General features: G+C 29.2%; 2 protein-coding genes across 5 annotated transcripts; one reads left to right on the plus strand and one right to left on the minus strand.

The window, feature by feature from the left end:
- The first annotated feature begins 972 nt into the window (after nt 1-972).
- Nucleotides 973-2,643, plus strand: LOC109797237 (uncharacterized). Of its 3 annotated transcripts, none has more exons than XM_020357207.3 (3): nt 973-1,121; nt 2,130-2,237; nt 2,316-2,643. In XM_020357207.3, the coding sequence occupies exons 2-3, from the start codon at nt 2,144-2,146 to the stop codon at nt 2,459-2,461; spliced, it is 240 nt and encodes a 79-aa protein (XP_020212796.1). In that variant the 5' UTR covers nt 973-1,121; nt 2,130-2,143; the 3' UTR covers nt 2,462-2,643. The 3 variants fall into 3 exon arrangements, with proteins under 3 accessions (XP_020212796.1, XP_020212797.1, XP_029126785.1); XM_020357208.3 differs by having other exon boundaries at nt 982-1,121; nt 2,135-2,237; XM_029270952.2 differs by lacking the exon at nt 973-1,121 and adding an exon at nt 1,879-2,012.
- Nucleotides 2,644-9,407: 6,764 nt separating this feature from the next.
- Nucleotides 9,408-13,914, minus strand: LOC109796929 (uncharacterized). 2 transcript variants are annotated; one of them, XM_020356790.3, is made up of 3 exons: nt 13,529-13,914; nt 10,652-13,298; nt 9,408-10,163 (listed from the first exon to the last, which is right to left on the minus strand). In XM_020356790.3, the coding sequence occupies exons 2-3, from the start codon at nt 12,987-12,989 to the stop codon at nt 9,838-9,840; spliced, it is 2,664 nt and encodes an 887-aa protein (XP_020212379.2). In that variant the 5' UTR covers nt 12,990-13,298; nt 13,529-13,914; the 3' UTR covers nt 9,408-9,837. The 2 variants fall into 2 exon arrangements, with proteins under 2 accessions (XP_020212379.2, XP_020212378.2); XM_020356789.3 differs by having other exon boundaries at nt 13,501-13,914.
- Nucleotides 13,915-21,593: the final 7,679 nt, after the last annotated feature.

The following is a 21,593-nucleotide window of genomic DNA, read 5'->3' on the forward strand; positions in this document are numbered from 1 at the left end:
ATTTTTAAATATTTTTATTAAATAAAATATACAGATACAAAGTATATAGATTCTACAAATAAAAAAAAAGGAAAAGACCTTACTTTTAAAAAATGGAGTTTCAAAGAATAACGAGGGACAGAAATCCGAAAGCCTCCTTCGCATTTCTCTGTTTTTTTGAAGTCCATTCATAAATAAAATTAATTTTGATTGAATTAATTCCAAACTGTTAATTAATTAGGAGTTGTCCAAATTAATCTCACTCGTAGATTTTATATTAGAACATGTGTCGCTATGAAGAAATTGTTTTAGGAGAAAGGAATCTATAATCAACAGGATTTTCGACAGAAATTAAATATTAACAAAATTAATAAATAATTAATTCATATAATAACACGATAATTATTACACATCAATTAAGAATATTGAATGTAATGGATCTTCTTGATCTTAATTGTAGAGAAAATTGTGGTGAAAGGTCTGCATGCCAAAATATTAGGCGAATTTTACGATGCTTCTACTTGAATTTGGTGCATAGATTCCCCCTTTATTTTTTTAATCCTTTTAATTTTTATTTTACTTTTTCTTTTTAATTCTAGTCCTCCTTATATTTCTGCTTCACCAATCACCATCCAATGATTTCATTAATTTATAGATTGTGGAGAAGTTCTAAAAAGAATTGTTTCTCAATTTATATTCAAACAAACTCCTAATAGTTTACGATTAAATCTATGAAATGTGAATTATTACAATGAGTCACAGATGCAGTGTATATTTGAGTTATCGATAGAAAATTAAGTTTAAATAAAATTAATGCAATAAAGAAAAGTAAAATAAAAAAAGGGGAATAAAAAAATATTATATTTTCCTCATAAATAATATACCTCTCAAAGGTTATAATGATAGTATACTAACTTTTTGTTTTTCCTATAATATAATAAGTTTTTTTTTCTTTTTTTTTGGTCAAAGGAGAAGAAAAAAAGGCAGAATAATGGGTATTGCAGAGTTGGGCCGAGTGGGCGAGGAAGCCCATATATTTGAATGGAATGCGGAAAACACAGTAGAAACGATTGTGGCTGTCTTAGTAGTGTTGCCTCTTCCATTTCGCTCTTTCGTTTCGACCAATAGATCTCAGTCTTCAGGTACGAACCCTAACCCTAGGGCTCTTCTCTAAGCTTTCTCGATTTCATCTATCCTAAGCTTTTCTCTAAAATATTTCATTATGTTGTTGTACGGCTTCCTCGCTGCTTAATCCTCTTGATTGGATCGATTCTATGAAAATCGAGTAGACTTCAACAATTTGTACCTTACGTAACTAATTATTTGTTCCTTCGACTTTTGTTTTTGGCTAATTGTTTAAGTCAAATAGTTTTGTGGTTAACCGCGTCTTGGGATTGTATCAATTTGGATCGATTCTGTGCAAGTTTGATTTCCTTTAAAATTGTCTTGAATTTCATCTAATCTTCTACACACTGTTGTTTGTGGCAATGTCTTACCTTCTCTGTTTATGCTATACCCCGTGATTCCCTATGAAGCTACGCTTTTGGATTATTGTGATGGATTTTACTGTGTGAATGTCTTGATTTTTATCATTGGTACCCTTTAGGTGGTGCCAACAGAAGCTTCTGATTTGTTTCCTTATGGATTGAACTGTACTTTCCTTATGTCTTGATTTTTATTGGCTGTTTTGGATGCTGGATGGGTTTAAAAATGTCGCCAAGTGCAACATAGGGTGTTTGTATCGACAATTGTCTGTTGAAGCATGGTATCTGCTTTGACTCCTCACATTTACTGTTTTTATTAATCTATTATGTTAATATATTATATGCTATATGTTTATGTTTGTTCTTGAGTAGGTTGGAATCTGGAATCTAATATCCTTGTGTCTCCGGTTGTTAGGATGTTTAGCATTTAGCCGCCAGGATTTTTCGTGGCAAACGGCTTTAGGAGTTTAGTGATGTTAACTTTACCACACTGGCCTTCATGGTTGGATGCTTTTAGTGCCTGTGCAATTTAGTGTGAAATGAACCTTAGTAATTTTCTTGTGTCCATACCCTTTGTTTATTTGGCTAGGAACATCTCTGTCTTTCATTTAGTCCTTTTCTTTCTCTTTTGAATTTTGACTGTTATTTATTCTTTTGTTTGTGTAGTTTAGTCTGTAATCATGTCAGCCAAGTATATCGTATCCGCAATTATTGGATCATTTGGAATTGCATGGGTATGTGATCATTATGTTTCAGACAAAAAGATATTTGGAGGTAAGTTGTGTTTTCCTCGGGAATCTGTTTACTTTGTGGCTGTTTCAGCAATATGTAACTGCTAACTTCTTTCTTCAGGTAGTACCCCTGGAACTATTACAAACACTGAGTGGGGGGAAGAGACTGACAAAAAGTTGCAGGCATGGCCACGAACTGCTGGTCCACCAGTGGTCATGAATCCCATAAGTCGCCAAAATTTCATTGTCAAATCTCGTTCTGATTAATAATTTTTTGTTTATTAATTTTGAGTTAAATGATGCACCTTGGTCATGGGATATGTTTCCATAAATGATGATCATGTTTGAGGTAAAACTCTTGCAGTTCAATTAGTGTTTGGATGTTATAACATGTGAATTTTACTTGTCTAAATAAAATGTTACTTGGCAATCATTGTTTGATTGATGCATATTCTTGTATTCAAATTCTCTGTTTAGTCTTTACTTTGGTATGAATGGGAGTGTGTGTTTGGACACATATCCAATACGTACATCCAACAATGAAATCATGTCCAAGATGTAAAAGCTACCGCAGGTAGCTTTGGTTTAGACATGGAAAATCATGACCAAATTGCGTGGCCAAACACACAGGGAATCAATGGCTAAAATTATGTTTAGCAAAGGTGTGCCGAAAATTATTATAAGCGGTTTATCTTGTGAGTCTTAATTTAAAGCAGTTGTATCTGCTACAATATTGGGTACTTTTAGGCAATGTTGTCTATTACGAGAATCCAACTTATTGTTATCTTCCTTTGCTGTAAAACTATAAGTTTTTGAATTTATTGTATCGATTTGTAGGTAAATTAAATGTTATTGAAGCTACTGTGAATTCATTGATACGTATTTAGGGTACAAATTTTATATAACATCACCTTATCAATGTAAATCAGAACCAAATAGTGCTTGATTGAATTTTTCAAGAGTTAATCACTTATACACTGTCAGTGTAAAGTTTTTTTACACTGGCAACCAATTAGATCTTTTAATTGTGTCATGTCAATATAAACACATTTACTTTTACCAGTGACATGACACAATTAAAAGATCTAATTGGTTACCAGTATAAAAAATTTTTACACTGGTAGTGTATAAGTGATTAATTCATTTTTCAATATGTAGGATTTGTTAGTTACAATCGATTGGTTTACATTATTTTCTCATTCTTAGTAGTAATTTGTGAGTCTGTCATCATTATTAAGGTGAGGGTTGTATGAGACATGTACTGCCCAGTTGTAAACCATCACGTAGAAAACTCATTTTTAATTTGCAAGGTTATGTGGAAAGAAAATTCACGTGTTTTGTTTGAAGCAGTCTTTTTTGCTGAGTTTAGAATTTAATTTTTTTGGGTGGTGACTAGAGAACATCCTTTGACGATTGTGTTAAGGTCACGTATGTGATCCTGACTAGCAAGTTTGTTTTTTAGGATTTGTTGTTAGATTTGAGTATTTACTGTAGTGTTTTGGGTTCTCTTCCTGTGTTAAGGAAAGACTCAAATATGCAAGGCCATTTAGTCTAATTGGAGAAGGTTTAGATTAGGGAAAGAGAGATTTATTATTTTGAGTGAGAGAAAAACTGTTCTCAGCAACAACAATGTTTTCGAAGGTTTTCATTTTCTTGTTTTTCATTTTTAAGTATTGGTCTGGGAGTTGCTTTAGCTGATTGTATGCATTGTTTGTGCACTTTGTTGGGAGCTTTTTTGTACCTTTATTGATCATAGTTAAACTGTTTTTTGTTTGGGTGACCTGCAGATTTTATCTTTGCATCAAAGAATTTTTCATGTTAAAAATCTGCGTCTTGTGCATTATGTGGTTTTTGTTTTTACTTTATTTTGTTGGTGCTACTCGTAAAATTTAGCAAGTTACAGGGATTTTATTTCTGCTGCTTGATAAAGATGAAAAAGTTTAATTAACTTGTATGTGTTTAATAAGAACATAGTTTACATTCGAGTTAAAACGAATGTGTTAAATGATAGCTAATTCATAATAATGTGAAGTGTTGAGAGTATTATGCAAGTCTCTTGTGATCATTTATGACCCATAATCTAAGGACATGTTTGGATTCACATTGAGAATTAATTGATTTCTAACTGAAACAACTTTGAATAGTTTGTGTTGGATAAAAAAATTTAAAACCCACTTTTACTACAAACTTGAAATATTGAAATATTATTTGTGATTTGGGGAATTAAAATATATTTTTTAAAATTACAAGAATTAAAAATATCAGCCATCAGTTTTAAACTTAAAAGTGAAAAAATATATTTAAGTCTCAAATTTATTTAAAATTAATTTTACAAATGCTTGCACAAACATGATTTTGGATAAATATTTAAATATTTAAAGTTAGGTTAACGAATTAAGTTTGAGTTGAAGTAAATTTAAGGTTTTTTATTTAGATTTGATTTTTTATACTAAATTTGATTACTAATTTAATTTAGAACAAAAATATTCAAATTCAAAATCAATTTTTAACAATAGCCAATGTCTTGGCTGTGAAAGCTGTTGAAAATAGCTTCAAAATGGATGTACATTGAAGGCTTTGTGGATGTGTAACAAAACATATTAAAATCAATTTTTCATCTAAATTTTGGAAACGCTCGTTTAATCACACATTTATAAGATAGTGTTGACGCTTAAATCAAGCTTCGTTGAAAATCGCAAGCACATATATATATATATATATATATATATATATATATATATATATATATCTTCATCGTCACTCCTTTGTGGAAAATCTCAACGTGATCGTGTCTCTAATGTTCAACATACATCCATTCAACTAAAGCCTTCTCTTGGATTGGAACCAGTGTTATGAAATTGATTTTGGTTTAAATACGTTTCTTGTTACATAAAATCTGTTTTTTCCTATTTGGTTAAATCTATTATGAAAAAGCTTTTTAAAAAGGGGTTTATATCGTTACCGGTATTTTAGTCTATATATTGATAGGCTAAATTTTTATTATATATAACTAAATTTTATAAAAAAAATTATATATTTAAATAAATACTACATTTAAATTTATAAATTATATTTAAAATATTTTAAAATATATAAATATATTTTCTATTTAAGATAAATAATTTATATTGCAGTAAGGGATTATTTTAATTATTAATATTTTACTTTAAAAATATTAAATTTTAATTCATAAATAAGGATGATGAATAAAAATTGAATTTGACAAGTTAAAATTTTTTCTAAGACTCCATCACAGGATAATCTTTAAAAATGTTATTCTACAAAAGTCATTCACATTTAATATATAAGAATTATTTTTATTTTAAAATGTTGTGAATAAAGTTTGAGATATAATTTGGTGGGAAAGTATGATAGAGCAATGACAAAGAGGATCGAATTTGAAGTTTGAAACAGATGTGAAGAGAGCAATACGATGAGAGTATGTGTTTCATACTAGTACAGGTGGATATATGAACCCATCTGACCCATTTAAGACTTCGTGTGTGTGTGTATGTGCTTCGTCTGTTTGGGAAAGATTTTTCTCACCATTTCAGCAATTTTAATGAGAATAAAATAAATTTTGTAAAATAAGTTACTTGTTATTTGTAAAAAAAATAAGTTGGTTGTTTAAGGCAAACTTAAATTTGCAAACAATTTTTTTCTAAAAAAAAAATAAATTGTTTTGATGAATCTGAAAATTTGAAGTTTATGATTATTTTGAACATTTTTTTTTTCCAAGCTAATTCACCGCATAAAATTTGATTTTTTTGTTGTATCCACATAAAATCAAATATTTCAAAATTATTTTTCAATAAATTTACCTAAACAAAAATTTATTTGGAGTATAATTGATTATAATAATAATCAATTGTTGAAATAATATAATTTTCACAACTTTCTCAAACACATCCAAATACAAATCAAAGTTTACAAGATTTGACATCTAGTGGTGGTTTAATTAGAGTAATAAATTTAATAACAATTATTATGACAAATTTTAATATTATCATAAGAATGTTGATTTAGGTTTAAGTCAAACATATAAAATATATTTTTAAAGTGAGACTTGTTATTCACATAGATAATTAAAATAAATGCAAAAGGATTTAGATTTAATTTTTATTACTTGCACTAAAATAAATAAATAAATAAATAAATATATATATATATATATATATATATATATATATATATATATATATATATATATATATATCCTTCCACAGCTACTTATATATACGTGTTTGTAGAGTGTAATTATTAATAAATGTAAAAATCTACTCATATATGTTTATATTTGTAAAAGTTTGTTTTCGTAGTTAAAGTTCGTGGAAAAATATTTTTTATTTTTGTCATCCTCCTTGACATCTCTTATGAAAATTATAAATTTAACTCTTGTGCAGTTGGCCATTCATATGTATCATACTCTAGGAGTATAATTGGAATTGAAAAAGGGAGTGAAATCAGGCCAGAAAAACCATGTAAATTTGGTTAAGAAATGAAGTATAGGTACGTAGTTTGTAAAATCACAACAAATCACATATACTGGTTTAATTAAACTTTGGTTTATGTGAATAAATAATTGAAGGGTGAGAACAATAAAATGAAGAATAAAAAATAGTAGAAAATGAAATATAATCAGAGAAATTAGTGAATTTATTAATTGAGTTATATTATCCATTTAAGTTTTTAATTTAATTTAAATACATAGTGTAAAAGTATTTATATTGTCCACTAATTATAAACCATTATGAGCTTTTTAACTTTTATATTAACTACTTCATTTATTTTAAATCTTTAATCCTTTTAACTTTTTTATCTAAAAATAATTGGCCTTTTAAATTTTCAAAGTCTAATTAATATTTTTTTTAATCATACTTTATTTAATAAACATTTTTCCATTAGTTGTTCACCTTTATTTCTTACATAAATGAGATGATGGAGTTAAGATAATGAAATAAAAATTAGGTTTTTTATTCTAAATTTACATCTATAAAATATTTTTTAATCTATGTGGATTAATCTTAAAGAATTAAAGATTTGAGACAAAGGAAATATCATATAACTATCAGAAGATGATTTCTTATTAGTTGATAATACAAAATATTTACGATTCATGACAATCAAACACAATTTTTTTTTAACATTATTATTTATTTATTTATTTTTCTTCCTCACACAATCATTTTATTTCATATATTTTTCTTGAATTTAATATAATTATACTAATAATGTAAGTTTTTATATTGTGATTGAATCATAGGTGGTTGATCTTGTATGTTACGCTTGTTCTATAATTTTTTTTTAAAAAAATAATATATGTGGAATGATTTTTAATTGATTGAAAGTGTAAAAATCTTTATACTAATAATGTATGAAAATCAATTTTTTTATCCTATTATCAAAAGAAATTATATAAATTAATTATACAAAGAATTTTTTTTAATTAGAATATATTCATAGTGTAAATTATTTTTATATTTTCATTTAATTGGTTTTTTTTATAAATCACGTGTATTTTTTTATTAATTATTTAATTAATTAATTTTGTGAATTAACACTACTCAATTATTAAGAATTATTTTTTAATTCATTAATATACTAGTTATGGTCAATAATAATTTTAATACCTAATTAATAGATAAATATTATATTAGATTTGTGTTTTAAATGATCTATGATGGATTGAACTATTTGATTTATGTCCAATGAAAGGTCTCTATTCTCATATGCTAAGTTATTTAATCATTGTTTTATTAAACAATTAAAATGAATTGATAAGTTAATGGTGACCGAGGGAAACCTTCTTTCATTCCAATTTTCCTCTTATATTATGAAAAACTTATATTATATGCACGATTTTTTTAAATATTTTTTTCTCCTATATCCATTGATAATATGTTGTGATTTGTATTCACTTGATTTTAGCACTAACAAATTTTATCATCTTTTATGAAAGATAATTTTGTTCAAACATGTTAGAATTTTTATAATCAACAAAACTCTCCTTTCAAGTATTTAGTACAATTATATATTAGGATTCAAACTCAAAATCACTATTATTCTACTTTATATTGTATTATTTATTTTATTTTTATTTTTCAAAATATACGGAGACACATAACTCTTCTTTTACAGTAGTATATATATTAATACATTTGACAGCCGAATGAATTTCTGAGAAATGTTTGTAGAACAATGCAAATAAATTAAATTTGAATAGGTTGAAGAGAAGTTTATGTCATGCACTGCACATATATTTAGAAAAAAGTGAAAGAGATCACTCACTCCTCTTCAGTTACGCACCCATTTTCATGGCTGTAACAATCATCATCATAAGAACACCGTCTCATTGGTGGCCCAGGCTGCTCATATACCATTGGTTGATAAAAGAAAAACATAAACTCATTATTAACTGAGGCCAATGCTGCTTTTTGTGTCTCTAACAAGTTTAGTCCTGCGTGCAATCTATTTCGAGTATTATGCAATTATGTGATGATAGTTAGGACAAAACTGAGGTGCTTTTATCGGTGTTATCTTATAATAATTGAAGTTTTATCTTAATAATCTATGAAATAAAAGCCTACATTAGAAATCAATACAAGTTAGTAAAGTGAAATTTAGATTTTGACAAAAAAAAAATAATGACTTTAAATATTAGAGAGATAAAAATTAAAAAAAATATATTTTATAAAAAATAAAATTTGTTTATTTAATAGAAATCAAAAACAATGTTTATAAATTTTTAAAAATTAAAAAAATTACAATGATCAAAATCAAAACTCACTTTAAGCATAGATTATGCATTAAAATTGTTTAGATAAACTTCTTCAAAAATACTTATAGGAAAAAAAACTTTAAAAAATTAAAATTAAAATTAACTTATAAATAAGTTTTCCAACACAAACTACTTTTACACAAGTTAATCTTTAATCATCTTAATTTCCCTTGTAGGCCAAGTATACATAATATAACTACAATTTCTTTTCCTTTTCCTTCAAAAATGGAACTCATTTTGTCATCCTAATTTCCACATATCTACTTCCAAAAGGCAGAAACTATTTTGGAATAGAGGTATGACCGTTCCTTAAACAAGAACAATGTTATTGTCAAGTAAGTTACATATGCTAGGATATATTATTCATAATATTTTGGGCAATGAAACTTTTTGTGATATGTCTAAACAGTAAAACATTCAGTAATAAACTATAACTTTCAGTTTCAATGGGAACAGATTGATTGATTAATAGGTGCATACATCTCCCAAATGAGTAAATACAATATGAAAACTGTGGACTCTATATGCAATAATAGGAACTGATATAATCTCATTCCAATGTCTCTTGTCGCATTTATCCTCCCACAACCTAACATAGTGTCCAACTCAAATAGATAAGCTGCCATTTCACAACTAACCCTTTGGACAAACTAGAAAGGTGAAGGATCTATCAATGCCATTGGCCTTGGATCCACTTTGAAACATCACCTTCACAATGAAAAATAATTCCTGATACAAGTCTACTATTTAAAGCTGTTTTAAGTTGTAACTCATCAGTTCCTTTGTATCATGAGAGTTTTGCATACATCAAATCTTCAATGGTGTAGATTACAGCAGAATAGAACACTTGAGTGGCTCGTTGTTTTTAGTTTTGGTTTATCTCTCGAAGCATTTCCACCACATTCTTCATTTTCGGTCGTTTGGCTGGTGTGTTGTCAGTGCACAGCAACGCGACCTTCAAAGCAGCAAGCATTTCTTTCCTCCAACCAAAGGAAACTGTGCTTAGCCTAGCATCCAATATCTGCTCTGGAGTTTCCCCTCTTACTGGAGCACTATGAACCCATTTCACCAAATCTACACCTTCACCAAAATCCTCATCAACTGGTAGTCTAGTTGTGAGGATTTCCAGCAGAACAACACCATAGCTGTAAACATTTCCTGGTGCTGTGACTTGCATAGTATATGCATATTCTGCATTACAGGAGAGATGTAAAATGAAGTGCTAATCACAATAAAAGTTGGTTTAATTTCTATGCAGTGTCGGTATAAAATTTTATTTCTCAACCAATCATAAATCATTTTTGACACAACTTCTAGAATAAATTACAGTGATACCCCTAAGATTTCGCAAAAATACACGCAACTTTCTTATCTTTTTAACGTTTATAATAACTTCTCTTTCATAGAGTCACAGTATATTGTTTTTCAAACAATTAAGACTGGTTGGTGTAGGAATTGACAAAGTGAGAGGTGTGTGCAACATCTCACGAAATCTCAAGCAGTGGTGTCTGTGTTTACTCTAACTTTTAAGATGTAAAATTCAAAATACTAATCATACATGGTAATGTGTTATTTGATGATAAAGTAAAAACCATTTAAACTATCAGTACATAAACTATTTACTTTAGAAGTTAATAGGAAGAATAGATTGGAGAATTTCATGCCAGAAAGTAGTATACCTGGTGGTATGTAACCAAATGAACCAGCAACTGCGCTGATACTTGCGGTGCCTTTGGTTGGATCCAGAAGTTTAGAAATCTCGATTTCCCCAACCAACGGCTTGAAATTTGCATCCAAGAGAACATTGCCAGTAGAAATGTCAAGATGAATGATTGCCACATGATGAAGGAAAGCCAAACCTTCAGCCACGCCAATGGCAATGGCTAACCTAGCAGGCCAGTCAGGCTGATATTCAGGTTTCCTAGTAGACTCATGAAGAAGCTGAGCCAATGTTCCATTTGGAAAATAATGATGCAAGAGAAGAGCAACATCTTCATAAATAACGTAGCCAATGGGGCGCACTAGATTATCGTGACAAACTTTGCTCAGTCTTTCAAGTTCTCTAATCATCTTATTCTGGTGGTGGATTATTGTCTTGTCTACAGACTTCAGTCTCCTAACAGATAAGACCACTCCTGAAGGCATGATTGCCTTGTAAACTGTGCTGAAAGTTCCACTGCTGAGCTTGTTACTGTCTTTCAGAGTTGCTTTAACAACGGCATCAAGGTCCACTGCTTGTCTTAGATTATCAACAAAAACGCTTCCTGCAATTATAGTTGGGTTGTCATTGGTGCCTTCATCAACAATCCCAGCATCTTTGGCTACTTTTTCTTGCCTCTCTCTGATCATAAACAGCAAGACAACTATAGTTACTGACATAAAAACAGCCAAACCAGAACCAATTACAGCTAGTATGATTCTGTAAGAAACCCTGTGATGGTAAGCCTTGTGATCATCATAAAGGTCTCCACATGAATAGTTCAAAGGCTCTCCACAAAGCCCTTTATTGCCCAAAAAGCTTGAACTAGGACTCTTCTGGAATGGTACAAAAGTTGGCACAGGGCCTTCAAACAGATTATTTGAGAAGTTCACCTCTATCAAGCTCAACATTCCCCCAAGCTCAGGTGGAATATTACCGGACAGCCGATTGTTTGAAACATCCAAAGAAACAAGTTTGTCCAGTTTTCCTAATTCAAGGGGCAGAGGACCATGGAGATGATTGAAGCTCAAATTTAATGCTATCTGTAAGTTCCTAATGTGACCAATCTCAGGAGGAATAGTTCCAGTCAAATAATTACTGCCCAATTGCAACTGAAGAAGTTTTGCACAACTTCCAATTTCTTGGGGGATCTCTCCTCTTATGAAATTCTGATCCAACAGCAAGTACTGCAACCGGGAGATATTGCAGATTTCTTTTGGTATTGTCCCATTGAATCTGTTGTTGCTAATATCAAGCTTGTTGAGACTTTTACAACTCAGAATTGATTTTGGAATGTCGCCAAATAGGCTATTTCCAGAGAGAATTAATTCCTGAAGGTTCATAAGTTGTCCAAAGTCTTGTGGAATTGTTCCAGTAAATCCATTTGAAGCCAAATTCAGGAGGGTCAGATTGGAACACTGAGCAAATTCGGACACAACCTCACCAGAAAGATCATTATTATCGGCTTCAAAGTAGGTTAGGCTACTAAGATTTCCAATGGTATTAGGAATAGCACCTACGAGATGGTTGTTTCCAATTCGAACACTGGAAAGAGCTTTGCAGTTCCCAATTTCCTTTGGAAGTTCACCACTAAAATTATTCTGGGTGAGAACCAGAAATTGCAGCTTCCCTGGAGCAAAAATGCTTGCTGGAATTGAACCTTCAAGCTGGTTAGAGTGCAGGTTAAGTATTTGAAGCTCGGGAATCAAGCCTAGAACATCTGGAATCCTGCCACCTAAACGGTTCTCATAAGCAGTGAAAAGTCTCAAATTGGTTAAATTTCCCACCCAAGAAGGTATAAGACCACTCAAATGATTACTAGAAATTTGTAAATCCTGCAAATTCTCTAAGCCCTGGAGTTCCATTGGTATTTCTCCCACAAGCACATTATTGGAAAGGTTCAATGATTTTAGGCTTCTGAGACCACCCAACTGAGGTGGAATTGAACCCTGGAACTTATTTGAAGACAAATCTAGAACTTCGAGATCAGTTAAGTTTCCAAAAGCAGGAGGAATCACTCCATCAAAGTTATTACGTGAAAGATCAAGCCGCTTCAAAGCTTTGAGCTGAGACATTAAAGTTACATTACCTCGAAGATTACGATGAGACAGATCCAAGCCCTCCACCATTGAGTGGTTTCCACAGCTGACACCTTGCCAAGTGCAGTAATCTGAGTTGGTTGCATCCCCCCATCCAGGGACTCTAAGCTCTTGGTTGATGGCTTGTAATATAGCTTGGTCCTGAAGCTCAGCACCAACAAGCTCAAACCTTGACACACACCAAGCTAGCAGAATGTGCAACAAGCATAAAATTTCCATCACTGCACACCCTTCTCTTCTCTGCTGAAGTGAAGTGAAGTGTTAGTGTTTCCACTCCACTCAACAGTGTTCTTCTCCAATAGCCAAAACTGCTATCAAAACTCTACCACACCATTAACAACTTTTGCTTCTCGTTCTTTTCACCAAATAAAAAATATAAAAAAATCCAACTTTCCTCCACAATGAACTTTCCCTTTTTCTTTATTCTTCAAATGTGAGGATTTGGAACCGAGTTCACCCTTGTGTCTCTTCCTCAGCGAGCTGCTGCTACTTGCATCAGTTAAAGGAAAAACCTTTAGAAGCTTTCACCTGAAATAAAGTAACCCCAGAAACATATCAACATTTAGAAGAAAACCCATCTGAGATTTGTCTAAAATTAAAAACACATGTGCCACTACTTCATTCTAGAAACAAAGGAAACAAATGGGGGAAAATAAAAACACAAGCTTTCACTTTCAAGGGAAGGAAAACTAGAAGGATAAAAGAGACAAAAGGTGGAAGCATTATGAACCGTGGGTTGCATATGAAACATGCCATACTCGGTAGCAGAAGAAAACATATCTGCAGAAGCAACAGAGAAAGTGACTGCAGCTATGCAGAGGAAAAACTTCTTCACTCTTCAGTGAACAGTGAGTGATGAAATGAGAGAAGAGTTGAATGCTTTATCACAGGGTTCACGGACCAGGTGTTTTCTTATGTCTCAGAGAGAGAGAGAGAGAGAGAAAGAGAGAGATTTTTGGGAGTGAGAAAGATTGGGAATGAAATTCTTTCCCATGTAGGCATCACGAGAAATGGGCAGTCATCACTGAATGAAAGCTGCATAAAACTCCTGTCTCATTGCATGTGGGGCACAGTTCAACACAGCGTTTTCTGTTTGGGAGCATAATGCATTGGGCGCCCTCAATTCTCATCCTCAAAAATCAAATCTTTATTTTCAAAAAGTTGTCTAGTCTTGTACTGGTGAAAAATGAAAAATGGAAAAGGCAACACAGATGAAATCTAAGTAGGAAAATGCATTTTCCATTGATAAAATAAAGTTTTTCCCCCGTCATTATACATTACATAGATATTAAGCAGCCAAGAAAACTTGTCGTGGTTAACTTGGTAAAAATATGACTCATATTATTAAAAAACGTGAGTTTGAATTTCATTGACGATATGATATGAGAATTTGATTAGTGGGTAATTCACCTCTACAATTGCTCTTCGTAGTGTGAGTCTGGGTTTGATTCTACGTTAGAATCATAATACGTGAATCTAAGATGTGAAAAATCAGAAGTTAATGTATGTAACTTTTCTTTTGACGTGGGTTTTAGATGCAGAATTTAACTGACACAAGCAGTTTTGTTGTAATCTTGAGACTTGACTAATCTAAGCTTTTATGAATAGAAAAATATTGATATCTACTTAAAACCAAGTTAGAATAGAGTTACATAGTTTTAAGTTTAAATTTTGATGTTATTATTATAATTTTGATAAATAAAAAAATATTATACGGAGTAAATACAGGAAAAATGATAAACAGGTTCTGTGTTTTCAGTTTAGTGAAACACTCAACCTGTAGCATTTAATTTGCTGTCACATATTTAAAGTAAATCAGCAAATGGAAAGAGGGGATGGTGGATGGATGTCAGGGCCTAGCAAATGTTTTGTTTGTCATACAAGGGGAAGGGAAAAGGGCCCTGATGGGAAATCAATTTGCTATGCCCTATTGCCTCATCTGAAAATTATCATGGATTTGGGATGGCAATAAAGTTGTGCTGCAAAGATCACAATACCTAATCCTAGGATTCCCTCCATGTAGGCTTATTTTATATAGGGAATGAGACATGCTCTTTTCAGAATATATTTCAATTTATTTTCTTAAATATACCTAAACAAATTTCCTCATAGGTTTGTATTTCTGGGAGCTGTCTATTTTTTTTACCTGGCCCCCCTCATCTGTTGTCTTATTCATGGATCTTACTTTCACCTACATGATCAAAATTTTCTACTTAGCTATACACTAGTCTACGTTTCTAGCATTCATGAATCCAGCCTATTCAATCATGAAAGGGAAATATTAACAAGTATGCATAAAAGGGATTCGGTGTAAGTTAAATCAGAAAGATAATTTGTAATACTCAGTTTATATCTCAGTTAAGAGTAACCATATATAGCTTGAATGGAACCATGCTGATTCCATCACCAAGTTACAATGTCAATTATAAGGTACTTGGATGTATTTTAAAATTTATCTCAGTTCATGTGAAACTTGTAATTTTATTAGTTCAAAACGTTCAAACTTCGAAGTTTACATATAATATAGAATGTCAATTATAAGGTACTAAGGTGAATTTGCTACCTACACTTCACCTAAACTTTATTTGTTGAGAGGGCATATGCATGATTGAGCAATCAAACTGTCCAGTTACGGTGCTTGATTTCCACCCTTCTCTTCATTCTAAGAGCAGAGAGTTATCTTTATTTTTGAAGACAACACTAATAGCTTATTGGAGTTTATGCAATATTGCTATTGGGAAAGCCAAATCTCTTGAATAGAGTGAATAAAAGGCTCTTCAGTGTATAATAATGAAGAACAATATCACAGTAACATGGCTGTGCAATGCAGTGTGAGACAAACCATCTACATTCCAACAAGTGGCATAATTTTATGCTATAGCTTAATTCTCGGTATCGCAGATAATACATCACATTAACTAGGTACAGCATTCACACAATTCATGTTTAAAAAAATCACTAGTGTCAAAAAGCATACTTTAGAAAGCATATTTTGTCCTTTTATTGTTCCCTCTGTTATCATTGCAACCATTAATTACTTCACAAGTTACCGCTGTATACTTTTTTATTGTTACACTTTATGCAAGGCTATTGTATTTTACAACAATGATATTCATATATGTGTAGTGTTTTTTTTATTTATTTCTCTCACCTTATTTTTTTATTTATCATATTTTTTAATTGTTTTTCTTTTACCTTTATCTTTTTTTCTCCACCTACACCCAAAATTAGTTATATGTATGATTTTTCATAATATAAAGATCCAGCAGACAAAAGTTTTCAACAAAGTCAACATCAATGAACATGGTTGTGGACCATATGGCTGCAAAGAGAGCGGAGAAAGAGGAAAGTGTTACTGTTTTCTCTTGCAAAGCATGATAACGACGAACGATCGCATTCACCAGAGATGTTACAGACAGACAGATATTTGAACTTCAACAAAGGCATGGCGAAAATGAGGAGAAAAGGTAAACGGTGCAATTATATTAAAAATTCTGGCACTAACATGGATATAGTTAATTTTTTTTATGATTTTATAAGTTTATTTATGCTTAAGGATTTAAATTATTTACTTCTCAATGTTGCAAATTATTATTAGTAGTAGTAGTACTATTGTTTTTATTATTTTCGTCATGAGTGTACAAATTTAATCTTATAATCTGAAGTGTCCTTTCTGTTTGAATCTCAACCAACGGGATTGGCTGAGAAGCAATAAGAATGAAAGTAAAGTTATGACTAAAATATATTTCAACGTACATTAAAAAAAAATGTTGATATCATGAATAAACTTTTTAAGTAGTTAACTAAACCCAGTTACACATGCACCCAAGTAGTGGTACTAAACTACTAATGGATAAATGAAATTATCTGTTTTATGTCTCAAAATAAAAGAAAGAGGTACTTTAGGTCCATTAATATGTAGCATAGGCAATAAGTAGGAAGTGAGAATTGTAATATGGTAATTCCTGTAGCATATCATGGCATATGATTCAAGTCGTAAAAGCAAAACAGAAAATGAAAAAGTATGGCAAAAATCGAATTATTTCATATGGTGAGTGGGGCCCAAGCAATGGGCAAGGAGTAGAGGCATCTTGCAGACATGTGGGTCCAATTCATGTCTGTGACAGTAGGGTGGCCACCACTATGCATTATCATCGTTATGATTTAGAAAGAAAACTTTAAAACAATGTTGCAAATTTCACATTCTTCCTTGACAAAGTTTCCTCCTACATTAACTTTCGTTAATAAAAGCAAAGGACAACATCATGGATGTCGTAGCACATTTTTTTTTCATTAGTTTTCTTTTTTGGGAGGTATAGTACTTTTCAATATAGATAACCGAAATCCCTCCAAGATTTCTCCCTTCTTTTTTTGAAAGTGAAATTAATATCGATGTTGTTATTGTAATTTTGTATGCAATTACTAATTGCTTTTTTTTTTTTTATTTTAGAATTTTTACTATTGTAAAGAATAATTATCTAAGAAATCTTATCTTTCAGAAGTTTGTCTTGGAAGGATTAATTTTTTTTTTGTTTTTTGAATTTAATTCTACAATTATTTTTACCTATTTATATTAGAACACAAGTTATTTAAACAACGATAGTAAAATATTATTACTTTAAATCATTCATTATTAATGGTTTGTATTCATTATGATATTAATCTATATATTAAAATTATATAATAATAAAAAGTCGAACTATAAAAAGATACATATTTACCTTAACTTGAATTTCTAGAGTTATTTATTATTCGTCATTTGAAATGTTTTACTTGTTTTTTTTTCCAACAAATACCTCACATTGATTAAGTCTAAATAATATTTGATAAGAGAATAAGTCTAAATAATATTTGATAAGAGAATAATGGAAAGTCTTACATCAATTGATAAAATTATTTTTAAATATAAAAATATAACTAGTAAAAATATCGATCTTATAATTAAGGTCATTGATATAATCTAAAACATAAACTCGAATAATATGATTAACAACTTAATTTGTTCATTTATTAAATATTAAATTTAAGTCCCTCAAATATTTGAGAAACATTTGTACATATTGTCTGTGAGACTTCAATGGATTAGTCATATAATAACTAAAATTACTAATTTCATGTGTAATATTTAGTTTAGTTCTATGACAAATTTTAGACTTTTAACTTCATTAGAGTAAAGTACTTTACTCATGAATTCCTTTTTCTTTTTAGTTTGTAATGACATTGTTTTTAAATAATCTAAACTGAACTACTAAAGATGTATTAATAACTTTTATATTTTGCATTTGAAATTTTTATATAACTTTTTCAATATAGTTCTTTTGAGATAAACACAATATCTTCTATTTTTCAATTCGTATGATTTTGATCAATTAGACTAAAATATTATATCAAAAATTATTTTGTCTTACTAACTCAGCTAGACTCATAAGGAACTTTTGACAAATTTTGTACTAAATAGGTCTTGAACACCTAATTGCTCTCAATCACGCGTCAGAATCTCATGCTCACATAATATGACGAAATGACTGAAGGGTACTCAATCAAAGGGTACTCATTCGAGGGGTCCTTGACTGAGGGATACTCGGCTTAACCTAACAAATTAACATAGTAAAAAAATAACGTCCAACTGATATGCAACAATAAAATAACTTGAATATAGTTAATTAGTCGAGTTCATAATGATAACTTTATTTTATGTATTTATACATGCATTTCATCTTCAAAAGGTATGCAACATATATAGTATACCCTCAAACACTTTGATTACTTGTTAATTTTGACATTAGAGTTTCTTTTGCAAGCACAACCAACATCTAATATTTGGAGACCAATGATCGATAAGTTGAGAATTGAGGACCTTCAATAAAATACTTTTTACCTCCATTTTTTGGCAAGTGCATATTTGATTTTAAGATATTGAACTTGATGCCTTTTAACAATGATATTGATTTATAGCTTAAATTGTACTCACCTAGCTTACTTAAAATATTTGTTATTTATTTTTATTTTTTTACTAGATAAATTTATAAATTTTTAATGAGGTGTAATACTTAAGATGATAAAGTATTTATATGATTAAAATTATAATCTTAACTAAAATAATTTTATATAATTTAATAAAATAAATATTTATGATTTATAAAAAATATAATTTAAATAAAATATTTAATAAATAAATTTATTACACTCTTAATATTTTATCATGTAGTGAATATTAAAACACAATCACTTTTTCTTTCATCTCTTTCTCCTTAGTTCCTTTATTTCCTTTTCATCACATCATTTATAGTACTATAGTATTATTTATTTAATAATGTAATATTTATGTTATTTTTAAAATTTTAAATAATAAATATTTAATATTAAAAAAGGTAAATCTATAGTATATATAAAAAGGATACTTCCTTTAGCCTCCACATTTTTAGGCATTTATATCATTTTATTATATTATTTTTTCTCCCACCATCACAACCCTTAAGAGTAAAATAGAAGAAAAAAATGTATAAAAAAATTAATTATTCACTCTATCAATAATAACTATCCTCTTATTTTGTAACTACGTTTAGTCTCTAATTTTGTTAAAGATTATTTTACTCTTTTGTAATTATATATTATCTCACTTTATTTAATTTTTTATTTATATTATTTTCAAACAAAATATACATAAACATAAAATGTTTCGATCTCACTAGTTTGTATGATAATGCTCAACAGGGGGTGTAAGTGAGTACGAATAAGTGAATAATAACTAACTCAATGACTTTGGTTCAAAACTTTAGTATTCTAATCAGACTTAACCTAACTCGTCAAAATCTGTCACTGTACAGATCATGTAACTATTTTTATGCTTTTGGCTAGTGGTCTGATCCGACTCGACAATATATAATAATAATTATAATAATAATAATAATAGTTATTAAATAATTATTTACTTAAGACAATATTTATTTTCACTCTTATTCAATTATGGGTACATTTTTAAATTGATAATATTGTAACAAAATAATATATTTATTTAAAATCTTATTTTATATTAATTAATATTAATTTTTTGAGTTGATAATAATATAACAAATTAACATATTTATTTTAGAATTTAATTTGTACTATTGTTTATTTTATAAGTTAATAAATTATATTTGTAACAATGTATCAAATGATTTATATTTATTTTTAAAATATTTAATTTTTTATTAAAAAAATAAATTTAATTATATTAACTCAATTAATTCAATCTAATATAACCTATCTGTGATCATATTTAAATTTTAATAAAAAATTGCATAAACTCAACCTATTTTAATATATTAAATTTTAATTAAATAAAATAATAAATATATTCAAATTCGACCCAACCTCATCTGCTGATCCTTTTATAAGCCAAGTTCGATGAAAACAAGCCAAATGACTAGTGCATTTGGTGGTAGTGAGGCAGGATTAAAGGTTCAAACCTTACATCTAACACTTTTACCATCTTCAAAGGATCGCTAGTTTATATTAATGTAAACCCTCATGTCAACATTTAATATTAACACATCATAATTAACTAGTAGATGAATAAAGTTTGTGAAAATTTTAAAAGAGAAGACAAAAAGTGCAAAAGAAGAAAGAATAATAAAATAAAATAAACGAAACAAAACTGTAACATAAGAAAAGAAAAAAAAATATATATATATATATATATATATATATATATATATATAATTAAGTAAAAACAAAATGGTATTGTCATTCTTTTTTATTTTAATTTAAATCTCAAAATTTTAAAAGAATTACTAAGTTAATCCTTAAAAAAATGTAATAATACAATTTAAGATATTCTTTTTCTATTAAATGTATTTTATTAAATACTTTAAATTGCCAAAAAATTTAAGTATCAAAAGAATTTTGCATTTTTATTAGAATAAATATACTTTTCTAATGAAAGGCATTTTAAACTTTTTATTTTTTCTTTTATAGGATATATTATAACCACAATGACTAAAAGTTTGAATTTAAGATTATTACTCTAATCTTTACCATTAGATAGAATTAAAATAAGAAGTTAATTAAGATACACTTTATATAGTTACATTAGACTATCGTATTAGTTCTTAAACTCTAAAATCGTTATTACGTTCATGGACCATTAATTTAGAGGCTTGCCACACTCACATTATGTTAAGAATATGAGGAACGTTAAATATTAGAGAGATCTCTACAATGATTCATAAATAAATTATACAAGTAAATTTGACAATACATCTTAACTCAAAACTTTAAGACATCAGATTTTTCCTTTCTCTCTTATATATTATTCAACATATTCAACACTATCTAATATGAGACTCTCATTTATACTTGCACATCAACAATTTTTTACTCAAATGTGAATTTATTCCACGTGATTTGTTCTCTCTTAAGAGAAAGTCTTTTTTTATTATTCACAAGTATTCAATGGTGACATTTAAAACTTAACTATCATCATCAATAAGCTCCGGCTACTAGCAATTACTAAACACTAAGAATATCTCCTCAATGAATCATGAGCAAACCACACAAGTAAATTTGATACATTTTAATAAAAAATCTTAAGGTATTAAATTTATGGATCTTTCTTACTTATATTCTATGTAATATATTTAATTTTATCTAATGTGAAACTCTCATTCACAGCTGCAGACGAACATACCAACTCAGCTATTTATACAAATCCAAAATCAATACATTTATCAAGGTTAACACATGACTAACATGACCATAAATGGAACAATTCAACATTAGACTCAATCACACATAACCTCACCTAGTCACACGTATAATACCTAATTATACACTAGGGAA

The sequence above is a fragment of the Cajanus cajan genome, chromosome 6, assembly GCF_000230855.2.
Source record: "Cajanus cajan strain Asha chromosome 6, NIPB_CcT2T_4, whole genome shotgun sequence".
Classification (NCBI taxonomy): Eukaryota; Viridiplantae; Streptophyta; class Magnoliopsida; order Fabales; family Fabaceae; genus Cajanus; species Cajanus cajan.

Bases quoted from the DNA above. Each gene is read 5' to 3' on its own strand.
- LOC109797237 (XM_020357207.3), top strand. From the start codon at position 2,144: ATGTCAGCCAAGTATATCGTATCCGCAATTATTGGATCATTTGGAATT. The intron at 2,238-2,315 runs GTAAGTTGTGTT...TTCTTTCTTCAG, and splicing joins AGACAAAAAGATATTTGGAG to GTAGTACCCCTGGAACTATT.
- LOC109796929 (XM_020356790.3), bottom strand. From the start codon at position 12,989: ATGGAAATTTTATGCTTGTTGCACATTCTGCTAGCTTGGTGTGTGTCA. The intron at 10,164-10,651 runs GTATACTACTTT...CCTGTAATGCAG, and splicing joins ATTTGGTTACATACCACCAG to AATATGCATATACTATGCAA.